At 43.0% G+C, this 19,399-nt stretch overlaps 1 protein-coding gene across 1 annotated transcript; it reads left to right on the top strand.

The window, feature by feature from the left end:
• Positions 1-4,054: 4,054 nt before the first annotated feature.
• Positions 4,055-4,417, top strand: LOC120079092 (uncharacterized). Its single transcript, XM_039033279.2, has one exon. The coding sequence runs from the start codon at positions 4,055-4,057 to the stop codon at positions 4,415-4,417; it is 363 nt and encodes a 120-aa protein (XP_038889207.2).
• Positions 4,418-19,399: the final 14,982 nt, after the last annotated feature.

Genomic DNA, 19,399 nt, shown 5'->3' on the forward strand with positions numbered 1-19,399 from the left:
TACAACAGCTACAACGCAACTGCATTAGCTTTAATCTGAATCCCTGAGTTCGACCCTGGACTTACCAGGAACCTGAGTTGAATTTATACTTGGATCTGATTTAGGAAAACTTGAATGCCTATAGAGAAGTGTCATACGTCTCATTGCACATCATTAACGCATCACAAACGTATCAACGCATCCTTCACATTTGCACTTATTTTTCCAATTACTTTATACAACACACTCCTAAGCTCACATCACAAATTCAACGAACAAGTTTTTGGCACCGTTGTCGAGGATTTAGCAACAAAACTAGCCAGAAATTTTTCTTGTATCTTTTGTAGGAAAACTACAACTGAGGGAGTATTACGAGCTAAGCCGAAGCTTGTAAACTTTTATGAGTAGGGAAAGCACTCCTGAACTCGTATACGACCCCGAAGTTGAAAGAACCTTCCGACGAAGAAATCGATCTAATCGTCGTCGTAGGTTAAGGCAACAACTACTTAGATAGCAAACCAGGCAACAACAAATGGCGGACGAGCAAGCAAATCATAACTTAGCTCAATAGCTAGCCCACGCTGCACAAAATCGTATCATAATGGCAAACAGTAGTACGCGTCCCATGCGGGAGTATGTGTCTACTATGTTGTATGATTTCTTACCAGGGATCATATATCCAACGCCAGATGGGACAAGATTTGAGATGAAATCTATGATGTTACAAATGCTTCAAATAGCAGGACAATTTGGGGGTGCTCGGGGAGAAGACCCTCACGCCCACATGAAACGTTTCCTAGAGACGTGCAACTGTTTGTGACTCCCGGGATCAATCCAGAAGCTACCAGGCTATCTTTATTCCCATATTCTTTACGTGACGATGCAAAGCAATGGGTAAGTTCTTTGGAGCCTGGGGAGATCACGACCTGGGAAAAGTTGGTGGAGAAATTCATGCAGAAATATTTCCCACCCACCACAAATGCAAGGAGGCAAAGAGAGATAATGAACTTCGAGCAAGAAGAATTCGAAACCTTGAGTGCTACATGGGAGCGCTTTAAAGGACTAGTCAAGAATTGCCCTAATCACATATTACCGTTAACCCTTCAGATGGAGACCTTTTATGGCGGATTAAACAGAGCATCTCAAATGGCAGATGACACAGCTGCAACTGGCGGTATCATGGACAAATCTTATAATGAAGCTAAGGAAATACTGGACCGCATAGCCAAGCATAATATGGAATGGGTAGATGACACTTATGACGCAAGAGCAGATAGAAGGAGATGATCTCAGAATGCGAACTCTCTAATTCAATAGCCACGCTCTCTACACAAATGGCTACCATGAAAAACCTTTTGCAAAATATGTCACTGGGGAACGCATCAAACCCGCAAAAGGTAAATCAGGTGGAAACATTCGTATAGCCCATGGTTAGCTATGTGGGCTGTGGAGATCCCCATTCCTACTCTGATTGCCCATAAAATCCGCAATCGGTGTGCCTTATTAAAAATAACTCATTCTCAAACACCTATAATCCCGGATGGAGGAACCATCCAAATTTCTCTTGGGCAGGTCATCAACAGAAGCAACACCAACCAGGGGTAAATCAGCAGCAAAGGCAAGAACCATCGCCTGGATTCCAGACATCGCAGCAGTAGCACCAATAATCCTTTAATAGAGGAAGTCATGCGTCGAGTTCAGCATCTCCGCTTGAAAACCTCTTAAAGGAATATATCGCCCAGAACGACGCATTGCTAAAAATCCAAGCATCGTCCATCAGAAATTTTGAGATACAGGTGGGGCAGATTGCCAGTGAGTTGAAGAATCGGTAGCCAGGAGTCTTTCCCAGCAATACAGAAACCCTAGGAAATAACAACAAAAAAGAGCAATGTCATGCAGTGACATTACGAAGTGGCAAACCTCTTGTAGAAAGAACCATGAACCCAGGAACCATCAATCCTTCAAAAGAGCTCAACACACGCCTGACAGCATTGGAAGATCAAAAAGAACGGACGCCTGAATCCACAAGCCATTCGAAGTCAAGCACGTCTAACATGGGAGAACTTGCGGTGTAGCAGAACACACCATTTCCTAGAGGCTTGATAAAGAAGAATGATGAGCAACAATTTAAGCGTTTTCTTGAACTTTTGAGGCAACTGCACATTAATATTCCACTTGTAGAAGCCTTGGAACAAATGTCGAAGTACGTCAAATTCTTGAAGGATATTCTGACAAAGAAGAAGAGAATCAACGAGACAGAGGTGATTGCGCTAACACAAGAGTGCAATGTGTTAGTCAGCAACAAATTGCCCAAGAAACAGAAGGACTCGGGAAGCTTCACAGTCTCATGCTCAATCAAAGGGCTGGAAGTAGGACATGCATTGTGTGATCTAGGAGTAAGCATTGATGCGTGGTTAATGCGATGGAATAATGGTGTAGAATGCGATGGTGGAATATGCATTATGCATGCAAGTTTTCTTAGCAGGATCCAAGTATAAACCCTACTAAGTTTCCTGGTAAACCCAGGGTCGAACACAAGGACTAAGGAATCAGTATGCGATGGTAATTTTCGATTACTTTGCGGTAACAAATAAATTAATGTGTTGGTTGGTATGTTGTTTAAAGTATAAAGTTTATGCGGCGGATTTGAGAAAAGAGTTAATAATACTAAAGTACAATGAGTATGCAAGGGAACGGGTTGAGAAGGGATTTAGCTAACACTTCCTACGAATGCATTCATGTTATGCAATCATGCTACATACATACAACAACAAGTCATCTCTCAATGCAAATGCTATAGCTTCTAGCTTTAGAACGCATATGATATATGCGATGATGTCTATAGGGCTTAGATCTAAGCCTCTATTCTTGTATATGCGATGATGAATGAAACACACACACACAAGGCGACCGCATACTACCATAACCTATTTCTAGGGTGCATGCGATGCATGTTGGCAAATAGAGCTTATCTCTAAGTCTCTATCTCTTGCTTATGCAGATCTAATCTTGCTTTCTCAAGTCTAGATTCTAACCTAGCTCTCTCAAGTCTTAGGTTCTTTTTTAGACTCTCTCTCGAGTGGCTCTAAAGGGGAGATGGACGCAACATAAGAAAAGATGAACGCATGAAATGAAGATCCTAGGTCATGTTAGCTAAGTACTTCTCAACCCATTCAAAAGTTTAGTTACTCATGTGTATTGTAAAGAGAGTGAACAGATGTAGAAATGCAAGTTCCATTCTATATATGAAATCGAAATACAGAATGACAATGTGAAATAAATATAAGGAGCCTGGTAGCAATTTCTTGCTTCCCAAGGCTTTTACACTATTCTTCTCTACACTGCTCAAAAGATATTCTTGCTTTCGTAAGAGTCAGCCCTCTCTGTGTTTTCCACGGTCCCTAGCACTCTCTTGAGCTAACTAGGACGATCTTCCGGCATCTTCTCTTTTCTCTTACTTCTGCCTTCTAAGTATATGGAAACTATGAACAAAGGCTAATTATCTTCTATATGCTGGAATGAAAAACCGAACTCCTTCAATGAAGGTGGCCTTCGGTATTTATAAAGCTTCAGGGTGAGCTTTTTCTCTCAAATGATTGCACTAATGGATGTCATTAATTCTGTCTGATGCGTTGAATAATTGTCACTGAAAAGTTGAGTGTACTTTCTACAGTGTAGTTAACGGCTTGTCAACTTATTTCGGAATCGACCATCATCAACTTTCTGTCCCATCGTGATTTATTAAGCTTTCACCTTGATGCACCGGCTCTATGCAGCCACCTTCTTGAGCAGATTTTCACGAATGCAAACGATCACATAGCCTTGCGGTCACATTCTACTAATGTGCTCGGACGTTAATTTCTTTGGATTGCAATTCCGCCTTGCGCTAATGCATTTTTTGCACAAAATACATAAGTTAGTTGTTTTTAATGCAATGGACGCATGAGATCGCAATGTTATAAACTTAATGCTTTTGGACGAAATTTTATATATTTTTACCATCGCAATCCTTCATTGTTTTCTATCTTTGCGTTGTAATAACGTGCATTTCTGCTCGTTATCAAGCATCAATCTCATGCCACTCTTAATTTTCAAGAAATTGGGAATTGGTGAAGCACAGCCCACTTCTGTAACGCTTCAATTAGCTGATAGGACGATCACATACCCTGAAGGAAATATTGAGCATTTTCTGGTGAAAGTTGACAAATTCATATTCCCAACGGATTTCATCATCCTTGATTATGAAGCAGACAGAGATGTACCAATCATTTTTGGACGACCCTTTCTCGCCACTGGGAAAGTATTAATAGACGTGCACAAGGGAGAACTGACCATGCGCGTAGACAATCAGGAAGTGAAATTTAGTGTGTTAAATGCATTAAAGTTCCCAGATAATGAAGAATGTCAACTTAACAAAATAGAGTTGCCTGAAGAATAAGCGACCCAAGTTTGTGAGGTCCTTGCGTTGGAAGAAAGCATGAAGAACCTCGAGCCGCCAAGTTTGAGTGAGCGGTAGACGAAGCCAACGCATCCATCATTGGAAGAACCACCAGAACTAGAGCTGAAACCTTTACCTAACCACCTTAAATATGCTTTTCTTGGATCAAACAACACCTTACCTGTAATTATTTTAGCAAATCTTTCCGAGCCTAATGAATATTCTCTTTTGCAAATGTTGCAAAAACACATGCGGCAATAGGATGGACATTGGCTAACATCCGTGGCATCAGCCCATCTTTCTACATGCACAAAATCAGGCTAGAAGAGGGGAAGACTGGATCAATTGAGCCTTAACGAAGACTAAATCCCATAATGAATGAGGTAGTCAAGAAAGAAATCATAAAGTGGTTGGACGCAAGAGTACTCTACCCTATATCTGATAGCAACTGGGTAAGCCCAGTTCAATGTGTCCCTAAAAAGGGAGGAACAACAGTGATAGTCAATAGTAACAATAAGCTCATTCCTTCAAGGACTGTCACGGGTTGGCGCATCTGCATGGACTATAGAAAACTCAATGCGGCAACAAGAAGGACCACTTCCCTCTTCCCTTCATTGACCAGATGCTTGATCGACTGACTAGAAAAGAATTTTATCGTTTTTTAGATGGATACTCCGGCTACAACCAAATTCTAATCGACCCAAAAGATCAAGAAAAGACGACATTCACTTGCCCCTTTAGAACGTTCGCGTTCAGATGCATGCTCTTTGGAATATGCAACACACCTGGAACGTTCCAAAGATGCATGATGCAAAATTTCTCTGACTTCTTCGAACAGACCGTAGAAGTTTTTATGGATAATTTTTCAGTTTTTGGAGACTCATTTCAATCGTGATTAGACAACCTGGAGGCCGTCCTCGCTCGATGTGAGGAAACAAATCTTGTGTTAAATTGGGAAAAATGTCACTTTATGGTGACTGAAGGCATTGTTTTAGGCCACAAGGTATCTAAAACCAGATTGGAAGTTGATGAGGCCAAAGTAGATGTCATAGCTAAACTTCCTCTGCCATCAAATGTAAAAGCTCTACAAAGTTTTCTAGGACACACAGGCTTCTACCGAAAGTTCTTAAAAAGATTTTCTCAAATTGCGCGACCTATGAGCGCATTATTAGAAGAGAACCGACCCTATGAATTCAATGACGACTGCCGCGACGCATTTGAAACACTGAAGGATGCGTTAACTACAGCTCTGGTACTAATAGCACCAGACTGGATGCAACGTTTCATTCTGATGTGTGACACAAGTGACGTTGTTGTGGGAACCATGTTGGGGCAGAAAAAAGGGAATTTGATACACCTCATCTCTTATACGTCGAAGACTCTGAACGACTCTCAGGAACACTACACAACTACGGAGAAAGAAATGTTGGTTGTAGTGTTCGAAATCGAAAAATTTCAATCTTATTTAGTTGGTGCGTCAGCAACAGTCTATATACACCACTCAGCCATTAAGTTCCTGATGAGTAAGAAGGACGTGAAACCAAGATTAATCAAATGAGTAATGCTATTGTAGGAATTCGACATCCATATTAAGGACGGAAAAGGGACTGAAAATCAGGTGGCTGATCACCTATCCAGATTAGAGAATCGGGAGATACAAGACCAAGAAGATTAAATAAGAGATGCATTTCCTGATGAAGGCGTATTCAAAGTTGAAGGTAGGGAACCTTAGTATGCATATATTGTTAACTACTTAACTACCAAACAGTTCCCTGAACACTTCAATTCTCAACAAAAGAAACGGCTGGTTCATGATAAAAAATCTATTTTTGGGATGAACTGTTTCTTTACATACAAGGTCCTGACTCCATCATGCGTCGGTGCGTTCCAGAAGGAGAAACATAACACATCCTTGCTGAATGTCATGACTCTCCTTACGGAGGGCATTTTGGAGGGTAAAGAACCGCTACCAAGGTTCTTCAAAGTGGATATTTCTAGCCTACCCTCTTCAAAGACGCAAGGAAGTATGCTCTCAAGTGGGACCCTTGCGAATGCACAGGAAATATATCATCGAAGAACGCAATGCCTCTGAACAATATACTTAAAGTCGAATTATTTGACGTTTGGGGCATCGATGTTATGGGACCTTTCCCACTATTTTGCAGTCAACAATACATCCTACTGGCAGTAGATTACATATCAAAATGGGTGGAAGCTGTGGCTTGTGCCAAAAATGATGTGGCGACTATTTCCAAGTTTCTCACCAAGAACATTATCACACGCTTTGGAACGCAAAGAGCACTGGTGAGTGACAAAGGTACGCATTTCATTAACCGCCTCATTTCAAAATTGCTTGCCAAATACAATGTCAGGCACAAGATCGCTACCGCATACCACTTGGAAACCAACAGTCAAACTGAGGTATCTAATCGGGAAATAAAATCAATATTGGAAAAGGTCGTCAACACATCACATAAAGATTTGGCACAGAGGCTGGACGAAGCACTTTGGGCCTACAGAACTTCCTACAAGACTCTCATAGGTATGTCTCCATACTTCTTGGTATTCGGAAAAGCCTGTTACTTACCCCTGGAGTTGGAATACAAAGGTTTTTGGGTAGTTAAGAAGCTGAATTTAAACTTGGAAGCTGCGGGCGATCAACGCAAGCTTCAGCTGAATGAGCTTGAGGAATGGTGGTTGAACGCATACGAGAATAGCAAACTCTACAAGGAGAAGACTAAACGTTGGCAAGACCAACGCATCAGTAAGAAAGAGTTTGTTGTTGTGCAAAAAGTTTTATTATTCAATTCACGATTACGTTTGTTCCCAGGAAAATTAAAGTCAAGATGGTCAAGACCATTCATCATCAAAACAATCTTTCCTCATGGAGCTGTAGAGTTGACGCAAGAAGGTGGCACAAATACATTCAAGGTAAATGGGCAAAGAGTGAAGCCCTACTTTCAAGATGGTGTACAATGATAGAAGTCATCCCTCGCATTACGCGAAGCAAACTGAGGCTCGCGTCAAAGCTGCCCTGCGTTCAAATCGACACATATTCCAGGGACGCTTCATCTACCCTTCTTTTTTTGCATTCGGTAGTTTATTTCTGCGTTTATGTTTACTCTGATTGTTTGCTTATCTTTGCATTACCTTTTAAGTTGATTGATGATTGTTATTGCTTTTCTTATTTAAGAAAAATTTTAAAAAAAAATGTGTACAACCTGAAGAAGTTTAGGATGGGAATAAGGCTAATGCGTTGGACTTAAGCAAACGCATGGCCCAAACCAAAAGGACGCGCCTCGAAGATGCAAAGCACTCGATTGCCTAGAAACCCTAGGCACGTCTTTTCATCTATGTAATTAATAACGATGTCAGATGCCGCCCGACGTCACCTCGTCCTCTCTAACAAGTCTATAAAAGGCTCCCTCTCGACATTCTCTCTTCTTTCATCTCTTTCAACCCTACCTCGCAAAGTCCTTGCTCCCGAACGCTTATCGTCCCTTCGAACAAAGCCGATATTCCGGTCAGTCCTTCAGCAGTAATGTCTTCAGCTTCTGACAGCCAAAACCAATCACAAAGCTATGGAGGAGGCTCGTCGGTAACCTCCTTTTCCTCTTCTTCCGCTTCAATGTCGCCCCCCTCATCCCCTAGCCGAACCTCAAAAAGACCCTTTCTGATCAAGCCTTCGCACGGCGGATCTTCCTCCATCTCCTAGCAACCATCTCAGTCGAAACCCTACAAAACCACCATAAAACCTAAACCTTCTAAAACCCCCCAAACAGTCAAAAGCTCTATCAAACCTAAGCCCAAAACTCCCACTAAACCAAGGCAGCAAGCTGCGGCGCAGCGCCCTTCTACCTCCGCAACTGCCAAAAAGCACTACAAACAGCCTGCTCCACCACTGTTTATTCCGAATATTAGTCCGGTGGGTGCGATGCATGAACCCATTCCAGCCCATCTCCACAATGCACCATCGCCCGTCGTGCGTCCCCTTGGCCACAATCTTCCCCATTGAAGCAGAAGAAGCCAACCAACCCATTCAACCGCCATCACCTATCATCATCTCATCTCCCAAGTCGTCGCATACCCCATCTGGCACCCCCCCCCCCCTCCAAACCCAGATCTGATAGTCCTGTGTTAGAGCAAAATAGTGTGGAGCTTGCGAAGTTAGCTCGAAGAGACGAGCAAGAAGTTTTTGGAGCAATTTTGGCAAGCTTAAATCAAGGACAAATCGAAGAGGAACAAGTTATGCGCCCCGACCCAACTGACGTATCACTTAAATTGATGAAACGAAGCATTATGCGATGATGTTTGAAGTTGAATTGGAAGAAGAAGAAGAAAGAGAAAGGGAAGTTAGCCCGGACGCATCGCAATCTCGCCAATCTGATGCGAATGAAGGGCCGTCAAAAGGAAAGAGAGCGTTGAGAAAAAGAAAATTAATTTTAGAGGATTAAGAAAAGCAGTTTGCATCTGGTTCTGAGGGTGCGACGCATGAGAGCTACTCAGAGTCGAGAGTATTGGAAAAGGAATTGGAAAGGTACAAGCCTACACGACAGGGGCAAAGGAAGTCTGCCCTCTAAAAGGAATTGGAAAATGAATTAAGGGAACTTGCACGAGAAGCCAAAGCGCATAAGGCAGGCAAACGCAAGGTGACTGTCACGTTACCTAAAAAGACCAAAGGGAGGAAGCGCCAATTCAGTGACATCCTTACCGAGAAATGCTTCTTCCCCGAACGCAACCCATTGCCTCCATATATAACCAAAATTGTGGACGCAATGGGCTGGAGTCAGCTATGCGTTGGGTGTCATGGTCATACTTGTCTAGGGCCTGTTGCCCATGGCCGCATGCCCGATCCAACCCCTTCTAGCATACTTTCATATCTTGTATTGTATTAGCTTAGTTAGCTTGTTTTCTTTACATTTTCATTGTAAGTGACCACTCGCCCTTTTGCATATGCAAGGGTGCCAGTTGGCTTTTTGTTCATAATGCACTATATGGGGATAAGACTAATCATCACTTCCCATACCCGGAGTAGTACTCTATAAATGTTGTTGTTGCTTAATTGCTTTCTAGCCTACTACAATCTTTTTTTCTTTATTCAGACTCACAAAAAAATGCTTACGAAATCCTTTTCTCTAAACCCGTTTTCTAAAACTGTTTTCCCTAAAACGGGGGTGGAGGTTGCGAGAGGCACCCGGTGTGCCATCGGCAGTCCGTATTCGAGTTGGCTGGCTTGTTCGTGAGTAGGAACAAGTGCCACACAATCGCTAAGAGAAGCTTCCGAAAGAGCGATTGTGACAGTTGGTATCAGAGCCAAGTTGGCTCACAGAGGGAAAGATCAGTGATCATGTCGGTGACGAAGAACCTCAACAAGTTCCATGTGGATAGGTTGGTAGAGATGGTAGAAATATCCTGAGAGAGGTCCCGGATAATATCTGTTTCCTAAAGACTCGGCTACAAGAAGTTGCTGAGAAAGCCGATGGAATTGATGCGGTAGTGGACCGTCTAGACGGATTACCCGTCAGAGAATTGATGATGAGGGTAAAGACCCTCGAGACCAAAACAGCACGGTCCGGCGGCTTTGAACGTGGCGATAGCTTATCAAGCCCTGTTGCCCACATAGAGGAGCGCGTCGAAGAGTTAGACGGCTCCCAAAAAGCAATACTTCAGATGGTAACCGATTTGTCTGAAGTCTTTCGGTCAGCCCTTGACGTCGTCAGAGCTGAGATAGCAGATGTGAGCGCAAGGGTGAATCTCACCATCCGAGCGGTAGGGAACCAAGCCCCATCTGGGGGAGCAATGGCAGTAAGCAGAATAAAAATCCCAGAACCAAAACCCTTCTGTGGGGTTCGAGAAGCAAAATCCCTGGAAAACTTTATCTTCGACCTTGAGCAATACTTCAAGGCGACAAACACAGTGACTAAAGAGTCGAAAGTCACACTAGCAACGATGCATCTGGCTAAAGATGCAAAACTATGGTGAAGATCACGATTTACAGACATACAGGAAAGACGATGCACTATTGATACTTGGGATAGATTGAAACAAGAACTTCGCTCGCAGTTCTTCCTTGAAAATGTCGAGATCTTGGTTCGAAAAAAACTCCAAGAGCTGAAGAAAAAAGGTAACATCAGGGACTATGTAAAACAGTTTGCAGGACTCATGTTGGACATATGAGATATGTCCGAGAAAGACAAGGTCTTTTGCTTTGTTGAAGGGCTGAAACAGTGGGCAAAATCAAAACTATATGAACAGAGAGTTCAGGATCTCTCCTCTACCTATGCGATAGTTGAATGGCTATACGACCTTAGCACTGACTCGCAAGATGTGAGGAAGCAGTCAACTTCCTCAAATAGGGGAAACAGAAACAGTCGTTCCAGTCCTCCCAGACCTGGGGGAGGAGACAAGAACATAGGAGGGACCGTAAATCATCCCAACCGAGATCAGGAAACAACTGGCGAGGGCCGCCGCAACAGCATAACAATTACAATCGCCCCCTGTCTTGTTTCATATGTAGAAGGCCATACAGGGCGGGCGAATGTCCAAATTGAACCGGTTCAATGCTTTTCAAGCCACATTAGCCTCTACCTCCGAAGACAAGGCTGAACTGGAGGAGACAATAATCGAGCCAGCTGCAGAAATTGAGAATCCCAGGATGGGGGCATTAAAATTCTTATCTGCGCTCCAGAAGAAAATGGGAAAGGCGACGGAGCCACTAGAGAAAAGACTCATGTATGTGGACGTTTGGGTCAACCAAAGATCGGCCAAGAACACTATGGTCGACTCTGGGGCCACCCATAATTTCATGGCTGAAACGGAAGCCCACCACCTGAACTTGACCTGGGAAAGAGATGCAGGGAAGATGAAAGTTGTGAATTCTGCGGCCCTACCGATTACAGGGATAGTGAAGAGAACTCCAGTGAAGTTAGAAGACTGGAAGGGCCTCGTTGACTTCGTGATTGTCAAGATGGATGATTTCGACGTGGTATTGGGGATGGAGTTCCTACTTGAACATAAAGTCATACCAATGCCCCTTGCCAAATGTCTAGTCATTACTGGATCTACACCCACCGTAGTTCAAGCCAGTATCAAGCAGCCAAATGGGGTGAGAATGATCTCAGCCCTCCAATTGAAGAAAGGTCTGGCCCACGATGAACCCACGTTCATGGCCATCCCGATAGAATCAGTTGAATCCACCAAAGAGGAGATCCCTCAAGACGTTCTATTTGCCTTGGAAAAGTATCGAGATGTCATGCCTCAAAGCTTGCCCAAGTCCTTACCCCCACGAAAGGGGATTGACCATGAGATTGAGATTTTACCAGGGGCAAAGCCGCCCGCCAAGAATGCATATCGGATGGCCCCGCCAGAATTGGCCGAACTCCGAAAACAGTTAGGCGAATTGTTAGATGCAGGATTTATCAAACCGGTGAAGGCCCCTTACGGAGCCCCAGTACTGTTTCAGAAGAAGAAGGATTGGAGCCTCCAGTTGTGCATCGACTATCGGGCCTTGAACAAGCTCACAGTCTACAACAAATATCCCCTTCCTATCATTACTGAATTATTTGATCAGCTTCACGACGTTAAGTTTTTCTCGAAGCTGGACCTGCAGTCGGGATATTATCAGGTCCGAATTGCTGAAGGAGACGAACCTAAGACGACCTGTGTCACGAGATATGAAGCCTTCGAATTCCTCGTGATGCCCTTTGGCCTCACCAATGCTCCAGTAACTTTCTGTACCTTAATGAACCAAGTGTTTCACAAGTACCTCGACAAATTCGTCGTAGTGTATCTCAATGACATTGTGGTCTATAGTGCCTTGCTGGAGGACTATCGACATCACCTCCAACTAGTCTTCGAAAAGCTGAGGAAAAATCAGTTGTATGTAAAGAGAGAAAAGTGCTCTTTTGCCCAAGAGCGCATAAATTTCCTCGGCCACGTGATTGAGTGTGCTCAGATTGGTATGGAAGAGGGCAAGGTGGCCGCGATCAGAGACTAGAGGGTACCATCATCCGTGACCGAACTACGATCCTTCCTCAGACTAGCCAACTACTATAGGCGGTTCGTAGAAGGATTCTCAAAAAGAACAGGGCCATTAATCGAACTGCTGAAGAAAGATAGCCAATGGAGTTGGACTCCTGAATGTCAAGCCGCCTTTGAGGGCTTGAAGAAAGTGATGATTGAGGGGCCGGTCCTCGGAATTGCCGACATGACCAAGCAATTTGAAGTAGGGATTGATGCTTCTGACTTCACGTTGGGCGGTGTCCTCCTCCAAGACGAACACCCCCTTGCGTATGAGAGTAGGAAACTAAATGATGCCGAACGGAGGTATACCGCCTCTGAGAAAGAGATGTTAGCAGTAGTTCACTGCTTGAGGGCCTGAAGACAGTATCTCTTGGGGACCAAGTTTGTGGTCAAGACCGACAATAACTCCATTTGCCACTTCTTCAACCAACCGAAGTTGTTGTCGAAACAGGCACGGTGGCAGGAGTGTCTAGCGAAGTTCGACTTCCAATTCAAACATAAACCGGGGAAAAGTAACCAAGTGGCCGATGCTTTTAGCCGAAAGAGCGAACATGCGGCCCTGTGCATGTTCACCCGCCTACAAGCAAGTACGTTGAGTGCAACAGTACGAGAAACAGTCAAAACTCGCTTGACAAACGACACAACGGCGTAGGCCATCATACAGTTGACCAAAGAGGGGAAGACACGCCAGTTTTGGGTGGAAGACGATCTACTATACACCAAGGGAATCGCCTCTACATCCCTAGATCCGGGGAGTTACAAAGGTCGCTGATGAAAGAGTGTCACGACACATCGTGGGCAGGACATAATGGTTGGCAGAGGACTTATGCCCTCTTGAAACAAGGCTACTACTGGTCAAGCCTTCGAAACGATGTCATGCAATTTACCAAGACTTGCCTTGTCTACCAACAAGACAAGGTCGAAAGGGCGAAATTAGTGGATCTGCTGGAACGCCTACCTGTGCCCTCTATACCATGGGAGAGCGTGTCTCTCGACTTCATCACCCATTTGCCAAGGTGGGAGAGTTTGAATCGATCCTTGTTATCATCGACCGGTTCTCAAAATAGGCCACTTTCATCCCGATGCCAAAAATGTGCACAGCCGTGATGACTGCCCAGCTGTTCTTCAGACACATCGTGACATTATGGGGCGTCCCCGCGAGCATTGTTAGCGATCGGGATGGAAGATTCACTGGGACATTCAGGAAAGAATTGTTCAAAATATTGGGGTCAACACTGAATATCTCCTCTAGCTATCATCCTCAAACTAATGGCCAGACAGAACGCTTCAACAATATGCTCGAGGAATATCTGCGTCACTTTATTGACTCTAGGCAGAAGAAATGGGTCCAGTTAGATGTAGCTCAGTTAAGCTTCAATAGCCAGCAGAGTTCCGCGACCGGAAAAACGCCCTTCGAAGTGGTGTGCGGTAGACAGCCACTCATGCCACACTTGGTGGACCACCCTTATGCAGGCAAAAGTCCTCAGGCACATAACTTCACTAAAGAGTGGAGCAAAACCTCTGAGATAGCTCGTGCCTACCTAGAAAGAGCATCAAGAAGGATGAAGAAGTGGGCCGATAAGAAGCGGAGGGCCCTCGAGTTTCAAGCCGTGGACAAGGTCCTAATCAAGCTACGACCGGAACAGTTTCGTTTTCGAGGCCAGAGAGACCAACGGCTAGTAAGGAAATATGAAGGTCTAGTGGAGATAATTGAGAAGGTCGGGAGAACTTCATATAAGGTTCAGTTACCCTCATGGATGAAATTCATCCTGTCATCCATGTGAGTATCCTGAAGCCCTATCATCCCGATCCCGAGGATGAACAACGAAACATGCTAAAGCGCCCACCGGTCACGATGAAGAATTCCGCTGAGAAAGAAGTTGCACAAATCCTGAATAAACGTACGCACCGTATTGGAAGACCCAAACGAGAACTGACAGAGTTCTTAGTGAAATGGAAGGAGCTCCCCAACGAAAAGATCAGTTGGGAGCGGGCCGAAGATTTGAAGAATGCAGCTCCAGCCATCGCAGATTTTGAACAAGGTCAGTTGACGGGGACGTCAACCAATTAAGTGGGGGAGAATGTCACGGTCATACTTGTCCAAGGCATGTTGACCATGGCCGCATGCCCGATCCAACCCCTTCTAGCATACTTTCATATCTTGTATTGTATTAGCTTAGTTAGCTTGTTTTCTTTACATTTTCATTGTAAGTGACCACTCGCCCTTTTGCATATGCAAGGGTGCCAGTTGGCTTTTTGTTCATAATGCACTATATGGGGATAAGACTAATCATCACTTCCACATACCTGGAGTAGTACTCAATAAAGTTGTTGTTGTTGCTTAATTGCTTTCTAGCCTACTACAATCTTTCTTTCTTTATTCACACTCACAAAAAACTACTTACGAAAACCTTTTCTCCAAACCCGTTTTCTAAAATCGTTTTCCCTAAAACGGGGGTGGAGGTTGTGAAAGGCACTCGGTGTGCCACCGGTAGTCCGTATTCGAGTTGGCTGGCTTGTTCGTGAGCGGGAACAAGTGCCGCACAATCACTAAGAGAAGCTTCCGAAAGAGCGATTGTGACATTGGGCATACGAGGATTTGGCCCAATCTTGTCCGCCAATTCTATAGTAGTGAATTTAATGAGGAGAGAAATACGACACTTGTTGAGGACGTCTTGGTGCGCTTCTCCGCCAACAAAATTAATGAGGTGTTCAATATTGAAAGCAACCCGGACGCAAAGGGAAATCGCATCTTGGAACATCCAACTCCAAGCCAGTTAGAAGATGTGTTAAGAGTGGTGGCCAAACCTGGAAGCAAATGGCAAATATCAAGAAGTGGAGTAATGATCTTAGCTTCCACGAATCTGAAACCAGATGCAAACTTGTGGTTATACATGATTAAGAAAAGTATCATGCCTATAATACATGATGAAACAGTCTCAAGAGAATGCGTCCTAGCCACTTATTGCATCATGCAGCGCATTCCTCTGAACATAGGGAGGATAATCATGGACCAGATCAAAGCCATCAAAGCAAAACCACAAGGACAACTTTACTTTCCTTGGCTAATTTGTGCGATGTGTGAATACGGGGGCATCCCTCTGGGGGATGATTATGAGGAGATCGATGGTCTGATGGACATCAAATTAATCAGGCGTCTGTTTCGCGATTTGCCACACCAGCCTGCCCTACCTCGCAAGAATGTGATAGCAAGACCTCGATCCTCCCAATGCGCCCCCAAAAGAAGACGTGTCCGGATAATGAAGAATATGAAGCGGAGCATGCATTTACCGAAGAAGAAGCGCGGCTTGACCTAAACATCCCTCTCCCAAACTTACCCTTGACCCTGCAAGAAGAGATTCTTGATCTAATGCAACACAATAATACCAACCTAGATCAAGAAATCCCTAGTCCCCTTCCTTCCCCCTTACCAACTCCAATTCCAACCTTTATCCCTCATCCAATTATTTTTCAACCAATTGGGTTAGGGACAAGCAACGCAAGAAATTCTGAAGATCCAGACCCAGTTGAAAGAGCCGATGAACCAGCACCACCGTAACCAAGCACTGATCTTGACGAGTTGAAAACTTTCATTAACAATCAACTCAGACCACTGGTTGCGTCCATTAAAACACTTAAACAGCAAAATAAGGTTCTAAGGGACTACATGCGGAAGCAAACAAGAAGAATGCAGGACCAGTTTGTCTATACAACACAATATATTAACCAGGTCCTGGTTGGGATATTTTCCTTGCCACCTCTACCCACCCACCTAAGGAACCCTCTGCACTTCATGGATGAAGACCCTGTGAAAGAATGCAGGGATGACGCGCCAGCACAATAAATTTGGGGGTGTTGGTTACTTTGTTTTATTTATTGGTCTTTTGTATTTGTTTGTTGTGTTTGTTTTATTCCATTACTGATTTATCAGTAAAATGAATGAAATTTCCATCATTTTTCATCTTTGTGTTTGTCCTTAGCATACCATTTTGTTCTTTAGCTATTTTTCTTGTCTTGTGCATTGTTTTACCTCATTGATATTAGTAATACGAAACTTATAAGTACAGAGTATGGGTTAAGAAAATCAACAAAGCCTGAACTTTTCTAAAAAGTCTACATGTTTTCTTTCTAACGCATGCAAGCCCTAAATTAAAACTCCTTTCGAAATTCTCAAAGCCTTTTCGAAATTTTGTTTCTCTTTTAGCAATGAGGATTTAGCTAATCTCCAAAATTTGGAGGTGAGGGAAATCTGAGTTAAGACGCATTTATCGAGTAAGTTCCTCAAAAAGAGAGAGAACACAATAGAAAGATGTTATACGCAAACTGCTATGTCAATACTCTATAAAAGAAAACCTCAAATTGGCATGAGTTAAAGTTGGAACAGGCACTCAGCCGTAGTTGGATGCTCACATGACATCCGTGGGGGCAAGCCAAAACGAAGTCAAGTCTTCTAGACCAGTGCATACTAAAACTCTACTATCTAGTTTAAAGAAGCTATATCTTGAAACGTATACATGCTAGATATGAGTTTAGTTGTGAATGGCTCTCACCCGTAGTTGGATGCTCGCATGACACTTGTGGGGGCAAGCCAAAACGAAAGTGGGATATCTGGAACAATGCGTGGGTAACCCAGAATTCATATTTTTTTTTAACCGGTAACCCAGAATTCATATTTTTTTTTAACCAGCATACTATTTTAAAAAGAAAAGCATCTAACGCATTGCTGGTTTAGAAAAAACGATGTTTTGAGAAACGAAAGGAGTTGTTGACAAAAGGCTTGTTGCACCTAAAATAAAACATTCTTCCTTTTATAAAAGAATCAACCTGCGTTACATTTTCCAAACTTCAATCTTAAGCTTATAAGTGAATATGATGAGAGGTGAACCCTGCACACTTAAGACAATGGAGATAACAAAGAATTATTTGTGGAATGCTCGAGGGCGAGCATTGTTCAAATTTAGAGGTGTGATAACTTGTAGAAATACAAGTTATTGTGACTCAAAAGTTGGAACAATTAGGGTCTTTAATGATAAAATCTCACCTTTTTTAGAAAAAACGCATGGAATTACTCGAAACACTATCAAACTCATGCAAAAGAGTGTTTATTACTAAAATACTGTGGAGCTAATGCATGATATTGCAGGATTTCAACAAAGATTCTAAGTGTCGCAGGAAATGTCAAACGCATGGGCATGCGTTGAAGGGATTCAACATAAGGAGATTCATTGATCCAGGTTGTTTGTGTCAAATCACCACTTGCAAGCATGGGCATCTATAACTGGCGACATCTAAAAATCATCTGAGTGTCGGCGACTGGCCAGGGTATGGAATTTAATGCTGCCCCATCATCAAGTTGGTGAAGAATGGTGCTTGTAAATAGAAGAAATCCCACTAGATGAAGAGATCTTAGCTCATTGTATAATTCTGAAATCTTGAGGCTTAGAGCTGTGTTACTTTGACGAGAAGAACACTAAAGGGAAGAGAATCGCCACCACTGTCGATTAAAGAGTGGAGAAAGTTGAGCTCGAGAGAGAATTTTCTTCCATCTTTTCTACAAGTTGGTTGTACACAAATTAGAATTGAGCCAAAGAGGACAAGAGATTGTACTCTGCAGCTTGACTCCTTTCTTTTCATCTGAATTATCATTTTCTTCTTCTCGTTTGATTGAGTATTGATCTTGTAAAGACAATCAGTTTCTTTATGAATTCATATATTTGATCTACTTCACTTCGCCACTGTTTATTTCTTGCTTTATGTTAGATGCATCTATAACTTCATGCAAAATCCATTTCTGAACGCTTAAGCCAACTAAATTACTTGGTAAAAGCCACTTTAGCTTGAATTATTCGAGAGAATAAACAAGCCAGCATTAAGTTAGAAACACTTGGTACATCTAGAGATAGACGCACGAGTGTTTTATTGCATCCTATGTCTAATGCATACATCCTAGAGATAGGATATTGCATGACATTCGCATTGAGAAGTGCTGAATAGAAATCTAACGCATAAACACAGATAAGCAAGTCATCTCATCCACATCATATTCTTGTTCGTGTACATCTAACTTAGATCGACGCATATCCCCTGTATTAAACTCCATTTTCACACGACCCCTTGTTTTCTACTTGACCCTTTTGTATCTTCTTGCACATACACAGCAGCTTAGTGTAAATAACTCATTTTTTCATTCACTTAGGATATCTCTACAACAGCTACAATGCAAGCTCTGCGTTAGCTTTAATCTGAATCCCTGAGTCGACCCTGGACTTACCAGGAACCTGAGTTGGATTTATACTTGGATCTGATTTAGGAAAACTTGAACGCCTATAGAGAAGTGTCATGCATCCCGTTGCACATCACTAACGCATCACAAATGTATCAATACATCATTCACATTTGCACTTATTTTTCCAATTACTTTATACAATACACTTCTAAGCTTGCATCACGAATTCAACGAACAGTATCCCACCTTAATCCTTATACTTCAAACCTATTTAGGTTATCACTTTAGGTATGATCCACTTATATATTTCATATACATGCTTAAGTTTACATACAATAACCATGGAGCTTTGTGTATTGGATATGAGCAAATGTTAGAATGCAATAACGTTTATTTTATTCATAAACAATGTGTATAATTACAAACAATAAGACTCCGGGAGAATTAGGACACTAATCTCAACAGGTAGAACATCGGTCAGTAGGATCACCAGCCCAATCAGCATCAGAATAGCCTAATAAAACCAGGGAAGATTGGGAAGAAAACTGAAGTACGTGCCCCAAAGTACCTTTGGCATAACGGGGGATACGAAGAACAGCAGTAAAATGAATGGTCCGAGTGGCAGCCATAAACTTACTAACAATGTGAATAGCATCTGCAATGTCAGGACGAGTGATTGTCAGATAAATAAGACTGTCGACAAGCTAACAATAGAGACTGGCATCCTCAAGTGG

The sequence above is a fragment of the Benincasa hispida genome, chromosome 6, assembly GCF_027475165.1.
Source record: "Benincasa hispida cultivar pf3 chromosome 6, pf3_genome.v1.1, whole genome shotgun sequence".
Taxonomy (NCBI): Eukaryota; Viridiplantae; Streptophyta; class Magnoliopsida; order Cucurbitales; family Cucurbitaceae; genus Benincasa; species Benincasa hispida.

What these genes read in the sequence shown, in the direction of transcription:
- LOC120079092 (XM_039033279.2), top strand. Translation starts at nt 4,055, where the DNA reads ATGCCACTCTTAATTTTCAAGAAATTGGGAATTGGTGAAGCACAGCCC.